Source organism: Physella acuta, unplaced genomic scaffold (genome assembly GCF_028476545.2).
Source record: "Physella acuta isolate Inbredline_101_S28 unplaced genomic scaffold, ASM2847654v3 ptg000369l, whole genome shotgun sequence".
Lineage (NCBI taxonomy): Eukaryota > Metazoa > Mollusca > Gastropoda > Physidae > Physella > Physella acuta.
In genome coordinates, this window is record NW_026731888.1 from 223,819 (window position 1) to 237,601 (window position 13,783).

Here is a 13,783-nt window from a genome sequence, read left to right on the forward strand (position 1 = left end):
CCAGCCTGTAGACATTAACTGTCATTCAGTTGAATGTCAACTTTTATTAGAGAATTGATACTCTTTTTATTATAACACGTACTAAAATGAAAATTTTAAATGTTTCCGTAAGTGGTGGTGTTCTCTAAAGGAGAAAGTTAAGATGTTTGCATTTTCAGTAGAGGTAGCTAAGACATTTTCGATTAGTTTAGAAGCAACGGCAATAAAAGCTTTATAAATTATATATTTTTTCAAATTAGCACTGAATTTTAACTGAACGCAAACATTCTATCAAAATAATGTAACAATCACTGTGCTTACACATTTGTCTTTAATTAAATTAGTTAGGCTGCTGTATATATTATATATACAGAGGCATAGTGACTCGTTCCAGTGATGTAGAAAACAGCTAAATGTCTTAATTTTGACTATGTATAATTAAGTAATGCAGCTGAGAATGAGTTTTTAATATTTTTCCCACCCCGTCTGGCACCCCTCTTCTGTCAGCCACCCCACCCAACCTCACATAGCTATGGCTCTGTATATATATTAATGCTGGGCAAATAGAATCTGCAGCCTACAACCTGAACTCTTCGTAATTTAAAGATTGTAAAATCGAAATACACAGATTGCATTGAAGAAGTGGTTATATTATTCAAAACCTACTCTAGAAGTATGATAACACTCAACAGTGACTAGGTTTTAATAAAAACTGAAGTTTTTAAAAATTTAATATCTTGTATAAAACATACATGACTTAAAAATAAATAAAGAAAGAAAAAGGTACATTCTGAGATTCACAAATGAATTCTAAAAAGTAAAACAACTTAAATAATGTTATAGGGTACAGTGTATAATAATAAGATATATATAAATAGTTGTTCCATTAAAATAAGAATAAACCTTTATAAACAGTGAGTATATAAAACAAAGATGTCACAAGTCCATATTTTAAAAAAAAATTATGTATGTCAGTATTAGTTTTTGTTAAGAGTAAAATCTCATAAAAATATAAAAAAAATATCACAAGAGACCAAAGGCAATGGTCTATAAAAAAAGATTCAAACTTATGGCTTATGGTTGATAGTTATGATGTTAAATAGATCATTTTCTACAGAATTCAAACAACAAACCCTTACAATGTCAGACTATGTTGGCTATCAATATTTAAAAGAAAACTGAAAACCATAAAAAGTTGGATATTTAGCTTAAAACTAAAACTAAGTGACTTGCTAATTCACTATTGCTTAAAAAAAAAAACGTTGAAAAATAAAAGAAACAACAAACATAATTGGAAAACAATGCCATCTCCATTTGTCTGCATAACGCATTTTAACAATAAGCATGTGTGTTTTATTGATAGATCTAGATCTAACATTGAATGAAATATGCTCTTCTCTGTGCCAGTCAGATGATTAATGTTATATAAACAGGCCTATAGACTATAATATATTATTATATATAAGTAGACCTAATATAGTCATGTAATTGTAACTATAGTACTAACACATAAGTTTACCTATGAAATAAAAATTGACTTAAATAATCTAGATCTAGGTAGGTCTACACCAAACGGACCTAAAAATTCTTTTTTTTTTTGGTCCCGCATATTATCTAATGAAGGAAAGGTTGACTTGAAATACTAAGCTACACCAAACCGACCTAAAACGTCGAATCTCTATAATTAATTATAATATATATTTTTTAATGCTGGATCTTTCAGCAAACTATGGTCATGGTTCCGTTTAAAATTGTATATTTTCATGTCATTTTTCAGTTTTTATGTAATTAGCCTTATTTTTAAAGAAATGGCTTAATGTTCTTCCCGCTTCAATTTTCGTAACGGTAAAAGGTCACGTGAGCGTAATTTTCGTCGCCAATGTCAACAATTCATGGGTGTAGTTGTAGTACTAGTAGAAAACCCGCCACGTTCAAGAATGGTTTTATTTACATTTTTTTCAACAAAGTAGATGGTCCAACTTACGTATAGCTTTAAAACATTTTTTTTTTCAAAAAAAATAAAAAAAATAGATGTTTTACGAATCAACGTGGCTTTAGAATTTATGTTTAATTTAGAGTAGTGTTTTGTGCCGGCACCTAAAAATCTGCATTTTTTTTTTGCGGCAATGCATTTCCCTCTCCCCTAAAGATTCCGAACAAATGATTGCCAATCATGGTAAAATAAAAAACTATTGAAGAATTAAAACCAATTTGTTACTAAGCCTTTAAAGGTTTAACTCGACCAAATTAAGGTGATTAATTTTAGGGCTATCACCCCCCCCCCCCCTCAGGTAGGCCATACTATAGGCTTTTTAAGTAAATGTTATTGGCCTAGTTGTGAAGAACGAGTTAAAATAGTAGTGTAAAATGCATGGTTGGTTATCGATTAGCCTATGTTACTGTACATAAATTATGAAGTTTTAGTGTAAGCCTAGTCCTACTACATCGCCATGATCGTTGAACGAGTTATGACTTGTGTAGACTATACCAAGATAATATAAGCCTAGGTATAGGACTGTTGACTGATGTATTCTAAATAAATATTCTTTCTTTTGAATGCACTTCTAGTTCAAGATAGGCCTAATTGTTTTGCCAAAAAATATTTCCCCGGAATGTAAACCCTTCAGCCATTATAGGATTGCTTAATGGGCACAAAAACTGTTTACGTTCAAACTATGGCTATTTAATTTTGTTTTAGAGTAGAAACTAGCCCAGGTCTGCTCTCTTGAAGGTGTATAACTTTTTTAAATGACGTATTTAGATATGTCACTGTGAAAGTAAAACCCTATAGACCTACTCTTCTGATTATACGTAAGCTTACATGTTATCGGCGCATAGATTTTTTAAAAAAAACTTTATTCCCCAAAATATTAATAAAACCTGTACGCCTATTTGCTTTTATTGAAGTAAATTATTGGAGATTTTTTTAAAATTATCACGTCTTTTTACTGATCTTTTTAATAATAATACCAAAACGTCATAAAAAAGACAACTGTATTTAAATTGATTTAAATGATGTAGGAACTTTTTAGGTTTAAAATATTGGGTATGTTCTTTGTGTATTTGTTTTCTAAAGAGTGAGTTTCTGTCTATACTTACAGAGATATAACCCGTCAAAAGAAGCCTTTTTCAAACGTCACAAAGTTTTTAATGCTGGAGATATTTAAACAAAATGGTATCCTCGATCTTATAATCTTGAGTTATTGACAAAGCAGCATGAACACTGGGACAGTTTTGTAAAATCGGTTTGGTGTAGACCCTTTCTAATGTAATGTATACTATGAAAGATGTACTATACAGTCTGCACAACAATACAGCACAGTCTTAATTAAAAATATTTGTTCTGTCTATGTTCAAATACTCCTATTATCAATTACTACCTAACAAGAGTCTATAACACATGGTCTAAAGATCTCAACATCAACGTTTTTATTACATGTAAAATAAGAATCAATACAATAAAATGTCCTCTTTTTTGTATTCACTGCTGATGCAAAATAAAAATTTTCTAACAATCTATGTTTAAGTAGTTCCAGTGTATGCTTTACCACTGGCGAATAATAGATTAAGAACAAATTTCTCGTTAGAATACACAATGACTAACTATCAAAGGTATTTTCTGAGCTTTAGCTCAGATTATAGTTACTGATTAAAAAGCCACAAATTAATTGATGCACATTGATTAAAATGACAAATCCAGGCTGGGAAAACACATGTAATCTGTAACTATGGTTCTATCAGGAACTTTACTAATTTCCCACCATCCATCTTGATAGTTGTTCCTAAATAGAGGAATAGCAAAAAACTAAATAGTTTAAAAACATAAATATAAATTCATGCAGACACACATGCAACAAATGTAGGATATAAATTACATGTATATTTATACAACAAAAAAAAAAGAAGAAAGAAACTTCTGAAAATAAACTTATGTAAAGTTCTTACAAGGTTAATTATCAAGATCATTACAGAGAAAACTGTATTATCAATACAAAGGGGTCATCCATATATGACGTCACGCTTTTTACCTCCCCCCTCCCCCACACATCGTCACAAAAAGCCAGACCACCCCCTGAAATGACGTCACACCTCAGCCTACAACCCCCCTCAAAACTGCAGTTGAATTTTTTTTTAAACATCGATATTTTTCCAAAATCTTGTCTGAACTCTGTCAAAACAGAGTAGTTTAATCAATTCCTATTACAATTTATTAAAACAGTTTTCTAAAACGCAAAATAAGGTCTAAAATTCGTTTTCTAACATTGCTTTTTTTATAGTGCAAGTGTGACGTCGAACCATCTGAACCCCCCCCCCCCCTCACACCATCACAAAATTACGGACCCCCCTCCCCCTACAAGTGTATCGTCATTTATGGACGACCCCTAAACTTATGTAAAGTTCTAACAAGGTTAATTATCAAGATCAATACAGAGAAAACTGTGATATCAATACAAACTAGAAAAATTAATGCAAGCAATTTGAGAGCTAAGAAATAACAAGGGAGTGAGCTATGTTAAACGTGTATATTTTCAGCGACTTCCAGTGGAATCGGGCAATATAGATGGCAGGTAAGTTTGTGACAAGCTGCTCATTATATGAGGAAACACATAAGGACAAAAAGTACTTAGAATCTGCAGCTTTGTGAGACTATGATATAAAATTTCCAATTAAAATTATCAAATTCTGAAGGTTTTTTAGAAAATGGAAATAAAGTAGAAAGTTCCACTTCTGTTAACCAGAAATAGCTCAGACACCTATGTAGTACAAAGTTATCAGTTTTTGAGAAGAAAATCTAATACAATAAAATAAAGTTGAATATGAAATTTTGTCCATCTAACTCAAGCTATTGAGTTAACACACATACAGTCACACATACATGCATTCAGACAAGATAGCAAAACTGGGTCTTTCCAACGCAGGAGGTGTAAAACAATGAGATTTGTCAAAATCTCAATTAGGATTTTTTGCATGCAAAAATACTTCCCCTATACTTCTCATTCAACAAAGTAGAAATTTTACTACTATTAATCATAAAAAACGAACAAAAGCAGCCAATTTTTGAACAGAAGAATTTAAACAAGAAACAATTCCAAACTTCTCAAATGTTACCTCAAGCTCATTTTATCTACGTTTTTTTTTCTATTTTGTTTACAACTAAAGCAGCAAAATGACCCTTTGAGAAAAAAATGAATAGAAATTTATGTAAACCATGATGATGATGATGTTCTTATACTTTTAAAATGAAAAGGAGTATCACAGATCTGTCTAAGTGATGCATTAAAAATTGCTAGTTTGTGTTCTATTCAATTTTATATAAAAATTAGATATAAGTCTGAAAGTGTGAATTTTTAAACGATTGTATTTCAATGCAATTATTTTACAATAGGATTCAATGTTGTGTTATTAAAACTGAATATGAGAATACATTAGCCCAGTTGATCTCTTGATAAATAAGGCTAATGTATCATTAGACAAATTTTACTTACAGGGAACGAATAGATGAAGAGGGCAAATAGGAGGATGATCAAAAAGATCACCAACATCCATATCAGATAACAGCCATAGTTACGCCAGATTATATGTTTAAACGTCTTCCATGGAGAGGTGAACCACAGGAATGATGTATCAGGTCGCCTAATTAATTATAATATACATATTTGCAGAATATTTGATTATGGAAATAATATTAAAATGGCCATGTGTAAAGAAATCTTTCATAAGAAAAGTATACTAACCAATAGCATAAAAATAGTACAATTACAGTAAGCTTTTTAAAATAAGTGAATTTTAAAATCAAGGAATTGTTCAGAAGCAAAACAAAAATAATATGGTAACATCTAACAAACCAATCAAAGACCTATTCCCATATACTGATGGGGACAGAATTGGACTTTTGAGACATTGTAGGGTCTTAGAGAGTGTGATGTAGTAGTATATTACATGTATTTTAAAAAATTGTAGTTTAAAACTTTAGAATCATAGTTATATTAAAACGAACTTCAAAGATTGACAAATTTCTCAACAGTTATGCACTGGCGGCTTACAAATATAAGCATTCACCATCTATAATTTAAACATATTTTACACCCCAGCCACCAGTTGTCACATGTGGGCCATCACATTAACTATTCCAGCAACAAGTATGTCTTTTTATTATTATTTTAAATATCCCCCCCCCCCCCCCACCAGTTATATATGTAGCAGATCAGCTCAAACTTCTGTAATTATAAATTTAAAATTTCTTATTAATTGTTGCATCTTTTAGCACCACATCAATTGTTGACAATCCTTTAACATTTTAATTTATTACATCATGATTATAAATAATTGCAATTTTAAGCTGCCTATTAAGAATGTGACTTATCATTAGCAAATGACAAACAACTTTTATCTAAACAATGTCATTTAAGTGACTAGTCAATACCAAGACAAGAAATTGTGAGTCACACAAGTTCAAGATATAGACTCACAGTGATTCCCTCACTTCATAAGAAAGAGAAACTGAGATGAGAGGGTGGTAGATTAATTGCATGCATGAAAATAGAAAACAGGGCCACACGGACAACAAAGTCAAATTATAGTAGAAGCTGAGAGCAAATAATTATTTTGAATTTTAAGCTGGTTCCGGTTTTCAAAGTTATTAGATAAAATTGATGTCTAGACTATTCCAGAGGTGGATCACTATGAAGTGTAGTAAACAAGGTCTGGTATGCATTCAACACCCACAGTAAACAGCCAAATTCTATCAACTTAAAAGTTAAGTTTAATAGCAGGATATTTTTCAATGCTTAATTTGTCTTTCTATTTTTCTAGAATAAAAAAAAAGCATATGTTTAGCATTATTGACTTATGATCCCTACTTTGGCATGTCAAGCTTAGGGTGTGCGTTGGGTTCATCTCTGCCAAGACCAGCAGGTCTCTCTTCAGCCTGGGCTGCTGTAAGTAACTCTAGTTCCATTTCTACTTTGCCCTGCAAATCATGTTGTTCAATATATTTAAATATATTGTATAAGCTTAAATAAAATGGTAATCTTCTTTAAGGTGCTGAGACTTACACTGAGCACCCGAGTACCAGAGGCATCATCATAACAGGGCCAAAATCCTTTCATGTGTTTCATTTCAAAGAGTGATACAAGTTTGACATCTTTCCCCACATCTGGCAACATTTTTAATGTGCAGTTCCTGGCCCGTTTGGCAGGTAAAGGCATGGCATTAAGATTCAGCTCAAGATGACCTAGTCAACATCAGGAAAAATTAAAACATTGGCTGTACAGTTTGCTATGAACAAAATTTATAATAAAACAAGCTTATGAATTTTATATTGGAGTCAGTGTTTTTATGGGATGACAATGTGCCTGGAAATACTATCTCTATTCTAAACAATCTAAAGTGCACTGTAATTTTTTTTTGAAACTCCCTGTGCAGAACGACCAATCAGCATAGCACAGGTGGTAAAAAAATTTCTGCTGGGGAACTATGGGTCCCAAAGCATAAAATACTTCCAGGGTAGCACTCTATGTTTACACCTTTTTAAATGACAGATACCTTCCCTGGTATTGACTCAATACCCTCCCAAAGTTTCATTGCGATAGGGTGACTGGTGTAGTAGGCATAAAAGACAGCCACACACATAATTTCAATTACTAATCAACAGATTATCAATTACATCTTTTAGACAAACTTAAAAAATCAGGAACAAACCAATAAAATCATCCTTTGAGAACTTGTCATTGTCCCAAATCTGTGTGATCAGCTTGGGAATTGTTCTAATTTCTGTTGTATCAAGACTCCAGAAATGTTCCTGCAAATAAGATATTGACCTTCTGTGTGGAGCCAAAATGCTGACAAAAACAAAGTACACATTTTAGAAATAAGTAAAATTAGATTGTATTTAAGAACAAAAGCCTAACCTTTTTCCTGACAATCATTGTTTGTTCAGCAACTTGATATTCAAATGGAAATGCCATCCTCCAGTTAAAATTACCTTCCCCATCTAGAGACCTAATGTAAAAAAAACATTTTAGGCTTAATTTAAAAAAACAAAAACATGACAAAAACTGAATAAATGTAACACAAGTTTAGGTGCTGGCTTGGTCTGGAGGGTAAAGCTCATGGTTGCTAAACCAAAAAGTTGCGAGTTCGAACCTCCAGTCAGATAAGCCTCAATAGCTGGGGACAGTAACCCATCTAGAAGAGAAAACTCTAAAATCAAACAACTGCTGCCTTGTAGTTTGTTCTTGGATGGACAAAGGCTATGGAAGCAAATCCAAAAAAAGAACAAGAATAAGACAAGCTTGAAACAAACTCTAAAAACTATATTTATAGAACTTAAACTTAACAGAATTTGAATGTCTGTAAATATATTTGTTCAACTGTTGCACCATTTTTATCAGTAGTTTTTAAATAAAGATGTCAATATGGCATACCTGTAATGTACATCTGTCTTCTGTTTTTCATCTATGCCAGCCATCCAAGACTGCACATAAATGTCACTCATTTTCTCTCCTGTTATTGATTCTTCTTCTAAGATAACATCTTTGGTATTCCAAATAATTATTCGAAGAACATATCTATAAGATAGTAAATTATAAAAGTAACACTTATGCAAACAAAACAATTCTCTTGCCACCTAGCTACAGTAAAGTGAAAGACCATTTAAAAATGTGTGGATTTGGGTGGAAATTAGTTTCAAAAGCTTAACAAAAATGTATAAGAATTTTAATGATTGTTTGCCAATAAATTTAATAAAAATTGAGTCATAAACATTAAGGCCCTGATACTTTAATAATCTCTTTTTTGGCAGATTATTTACTTAAAGTGGAAATCAAATAACTGAAAAAGAGAGTTTGCAAACAATATTTCCATTACATACTGTGCAGGCTTTCTTGGAGAAATGTCAAAAGGTGGCCCTGGAGGTCCTAGGGATGAAGGAAAGATGTCAACCCACATATGAAGTCGACCCTGGGAAACGAACAGATACAGATGCAACCATGGTTTACTTTTAAAAAACTTGTTAAACTGTAAGTTGATTTCTAAAAGTTAACTTCATCAACACAGTTAAAAAGGTTAAAAGCTACAAAATGTTGCTGCTCTATGTGACGTGTGCAGTAATGAATCAAATTATCAACAGTTCAATGTGAATAATGTAATAGAGTGTGAGGTGAGTATGAGATATTCAGTAATGTATATTACAACTAGCTCTATGTGAGATGTTCAGTAATGTATGAGGATATCACCTGCTCTATGTTAGGCTGTAGGGGGTTAAAAATGGGTCTAGATTCAACATGCTCCTTGACCAAGGGGAACAGGTTCAGAACATGTAATGCCAAACGCTGTTCCTCAGGTCCAACGTGCTTGTTAAAAGGTGGAACTTTCTCTACAAGGATGAATCAAGAAAATTGAAAGTGACATCATTTGATTATAAGAACCATATAATAAATTAAAGTTAGATAGCTATCATTTTAAAAACCCATTGATGTTCATAACATGATAAAGCTATAAATTTAGCACTATATATATATGTTTTTGGTCTGTGAGCTATCTATTAACAATGAGATTCTGAACTTAAAAAAACTTACCAAAGTCTGACAATTTATATGTTTTGTCTCCAACCTTGACTGTTGTAGTTTCTAAGAAAACAGGTCCTTCCAAGCGATTTCTTCGACAGTACTCTTGTAAAATTTCTACTGGCTTCTGACTATCTCTCCAAAGATTGACACCAGATCTATGGTCACACAAAAATTGGGAAAAAGAAATAAAAAATAATTTCAAAATAAATCTTGATGGACATACAGCATGAGAAAAAAAATGTACATATTCTAAAGCATGAAATTATACTTTTTAAAATAAAACTATAAAAAAAGACTTACAACCAATAACTTTTAGGTAATCCACAAATAGCTCTATGTTTTGTAAGGTATCTATTTTCAAGATCGATAGTTGTTTCACCAATGGTATCATCAGTACTCAACAGGTCATAGTCTTTGACCCTGACGGTCAGATCCTTGTTGATTGGTATTAACGCCTTCAATTCAAATAGCCTACAGGAAAAACCATATATTTAAGTCCATTCTAAGTATGATCAATGGAGGCCTACTATACATATGTCCACTCCAAAAAAATTATTTCAATAACAAGGGTTTATGCTTTTTGATGAATATTTTTAATAAATATTTTTTTAAGTATTAATGTTTTAGTAAACATTATGTAAATTATGAACACATTTATATGCCGCAAATTGTACATTTCTAAAAAAAACTAAGCAAATGTGATTTAAAAAAAAAACAACCTGTGCTGAATTCTTGAAATATATTTATATTAACCTATAGAAAATTCTATGAACAACTATACAAATAATAACATTTTATAGCCTATAAAAAGTAGCATTTCAGCAAACTGAGATAACCTGCAACCTCAAACTGTTACATGAAAAAATTAGACTTAATCAGCTTTCCATGAGTAATCACTCTTTCAACAAATTACTATCTTCACTAAAATGTCATGGATTCAGGGTGAGTTCAAAGACCTTACAAACAATCCCCACCAAAGATTAAAAGACAAGGTGTAATGCTTTTCAAAATACATTTTTTAATACTTTTTCAACAATGGATTTTTAGTGAAGAAAAACCCACAACCCTTTATACACGAAGCTAATATGTACTGCTTCAACATGTCACATTTATACAATTTCAACATACCGCTGACTTAACCAGCAAACTGTCCACTCAGAATAAAGAGATTGGCCATGTTATACATACAGACCAGCAAGAAATTAAAATAATGGAGAAAAAAAAAACAGATTTGTTTCCTGGCCTCTGAAAGTTGCTTTATTCACCCCCCCCCCCCCCCCCACCATCCCATGGAGCTGCTAACCTGCAAAGTTTGTGGGACTTAACAGGACCCTGATTCACATACATTGTGGTTTTGTGTTATTTTAATACTACTTTGTATTTAATTATATGCTATAATAATTTCTATTGAGCAATTTAATGTAATAAACTGACGTCCAACTTTGAGTCTTGTTGTTAATTGTACAATTTATGCTATTGATTGAGAAGAAAATATAGGTTGTATTAACTCTATTCCCAGTAGACTAATGGCTTAGACCCGCCTACAGGTTCAATACTACTGCAATTATTATTACATTAACATGCTATGGTAGATAGTGATCTATGTTATCATTCTTACTATACACCATTTTTTTTGTTAATACAGTTCAGAAGATATATATTATCTTAGCACTGTTCACAACTAACACAACAACTTCTGATAATTCTTTCAACTTAATACAAATCTGTATCTCTTTAACACAAGATAAACCCAGTGATTTCTCAAAGCTACTTCAACACAAGAATAACAACAAATTGGGTACCAAAATAAGAAAAGTACTGAGAAAATCTTACTAGTAAGCAGCCTTTGCACTAGATCTACAACATGAAATTCATGAGAGCTATAAGTAAATTTGTTATGAAAGTACGTATTAATTTACTGAAATGTATTTAAAATAATTTACCTTCCAAAGCTTGGATTGATTGAGTTTGGCACATAATTATCTCTTGTATTCATCTTTGTTTTGCCTAGCTCTACTTCCACATATGGGTCAGCCTGAAAGTGAAAACAGCCATAAATTAAATCAGCCAATAAGACAGGTCAGTGTAATTTTAAATATAACGAAGATGAGCCAAAGGTTACCTACCAGACCATTGGGATCATTGGGCTGTAGATCAACAGCTTTGATGACATAAACTCTAACAATACATTCTTCAGGGTCACTGGGTGGTAGAGACTGAAAAATACGAGGTGGTAGCTGCTCCGCAGGGTCTTGGGGTAAAGGGTACACCCTGAAAGATCCCTAAAAATACAGGAATCAGAGAATTTAAAGGTTTTAGGAGAACTCCAACATAAAACACCATAACCAACTAACTGTAGAGTAAGTATAAATAAACAATAACATGTTAAACATTATAAAAAGTGAAAGGACTAACTTTGAACTCTCCAATAACATTATCATCCTCATCATCTTCATTTTTTCCTCTGGATAGTGGCAGTGTATGACAGAAATCATTAAATCCTTTGTAGATCTCACATTTTTCTAACTCAGATGGCAGAACCTGAAACATTGTTTTTACACATCTATTCTATGCTTACAAACGAAACATTTTTCTAGGGCATACTGTTCATTTAGAGTATCATTGTATTACTTTATTTCTTCGCATTGTTTATAATATCCATTTACAGTGTAAGATGTTGCAATCTTAACAATGAGGTGAGATTTCTTTAAAATTTTTAAAAGGCAACAAAATTCAGTTAATACAGGAAAATGTTTAAATTTAAAAGCAATGTTTTAAAAAGCTATTTATCAGTTCACAAAATAATTATCACAGCTGAAGATAAGAAAATCCAACTAAAATTTTATATTTTCTGTGTTTCCATATACTAGTTGTAATTGTGCTGACCTATCTAAATGAACTGAGGACTGTAGTGTGACCAATGTTTGTGTCCTAACGGATCAAGTGAATGCCAGCTTACCTCTAATGTGTCATAATTTAGTAGTCTATACTTCTTGCATTTCTCCAAATCATTTGTTGATGCATAATATTTGGACCACCAGTCAATCTCCATTAGGGTCAGTTCAGATTCCTGGAAAATTTTATTTTTAAATATTGGCATCATTAAATCTTAAGTAGGATAAAAGTACTAATTTAACTTATGAAATACAAATTCTATGCAACTCTATTTTAATGTAATTCTTACTTATTGATTTTAGTTCTTGTACATAATGTGCATAATTTAAAATGCATATGTGTTCATAATAGTCACAAATCATTACACATTTCATTGCTAGAATAGTTGTAAATATATTATAAAGTGCTAATAAGAAGATTCTAAAATCACATAACAATTTTTAAAAAATTGAACAAAAGGCAAAAGAAAAACCATAGCCACCATAACATGCAAGAGCTGGGGGAGGAAGGAAAAAAGATGGAATGTTCTAATCAATGTAAAATAAAACATTTAAAAAGTTTCAATATGAAAAATGAATCCAAAACAGGAGCTCTCAATTACAACAGTCAACAGGGTGCAATGTGCTCTAGACAAACCTCCATACTCCGTAATTCACGAAATCGTTTCCTAGCTAGTGCTCTCTCTCTTCTCAGTCTAATTGGTTTGGGCAATAAGAAAATAAATGTGTTCAAAATATATTCTTTCACCTCTCTTGCCTTTGGTAACTTTGGTATTTTCTTGCTTAGCTTTCCTGGTATTTTGAAACTAGGCAGCATTTTAGCTGAGTTATTGGTGTTGAGACTATCACTGGACAGAATCACTGGTGGTGGACTAAAGGGTTCTTCAACAACTACTAATTCATGCGACTTCCTTAGGGGCTAGTCAAATAAATTAAGCAATGAGTATAAAAAGAAAATAATCAGCAAGAGCCTTATCACTGTAAAAAAATCCTTAACACTACAGGAAGAATCCCTCAGACTAGGTAGTTATCAGTTGAATCAACTTTTTAATCAACAATTACAACCAGTTCCAGTAAAGGATAATATTTAGCAGTGTTTAAATGCGTTTAGCAGTAGACAACTCATTATGCTGCAAGATAACTATTCTCATCATATAGTCACACAAAACTTTAGGAAAAAAATATTATACAACGGCTGGAATTTTGTCTACGGTCATTTAAATTTAATAAAACACGCTGAAAAAAACAAAGACAAGGTATTCAATAAAATCACTAAAATATTAGGATGACGGTGGTTACACGTAACAATATTGTATTCTTAATAGATATAAATACATCATA

The 13,783-nt window shown here is 31.9% G+C and overlaps 1 protein-coding gene across 11 annotated transcripts in view; it reads right to left on the minus strand.

The window, feature by feature from the left end:
• Positions 1-3,459: 3,459 nt before the first annotated feature.
• LOC131941668 (myoferlin) overlaps positions 3,460-13,783 on the minus strand; it is a 58,437-nt gene continuing 48,113 nt past the window's right edge. For 2 of the 11 annotated variants that reach the window (XM_059301064.1, XM_059301056.1), the window contains 16 exons: positions 13,080-13,361; positions 12,508-12,618; positions 11,964-12,089; positions 11,675-11,830; positions 11,492-11,583; positions 9,849-10,019; positions 9,558-9,703; positions 9,216-9,355; positions 8,852-8,940; positions 8,406-8,549; positions 7,890-7,980; positions 7,681-7,780; positions 7,035-7,213; positions 6,840-6,949; positions 5,466-5,613; positions 3,460-3,761 (listed from right to left, as the gene is read on the minus strand). In XM_059301064.1, the coding sequence (XP_059157047.1) occupies positions 3,729-3,761; positions 5,466-5,613; positions 6,840-6,949; positions 7,035-7,213; positions 7,681-7,780; positions 7,890-7,980; positions 8,406-8,549; positions 8,852-8,940; positions 9,216-9,355; positions 9,558-9,703; positions 9,849-10,019; positions 11,492-11,583; positions 11,675-11,830; positions 11,964-12,089; positions 12,508-12,618; positions 13,080-13,361 (2,118 nt within the window). In that variant the 3' untranslated portion in view covers positions 3,460-3,728. Of the gene's footprint in view, positions 3,762-4,896; positions 5,153-5,465; positions 5,614-6,839; positions 6,950-7,034; positions 7,214-7,680; positions 7,781-7,889; positions 7,981-8,405; positions 8,550-8,851; positions 8,941-9,215; positions 9,356-9,557; positions 9,704-9,848; positions 10,020-11,491; positions 11,584-11,674; positions 11,831-11,963; positions 12,090-12,507; positions 12,619-13,079; positions 13,362-13,783 lie in introns of those variants that run through there. The other 9 variants (XM_059301055.1, XM_059301063.1, XM_059301057.1 and 6 more) reach the window with 7 other exon arrangements.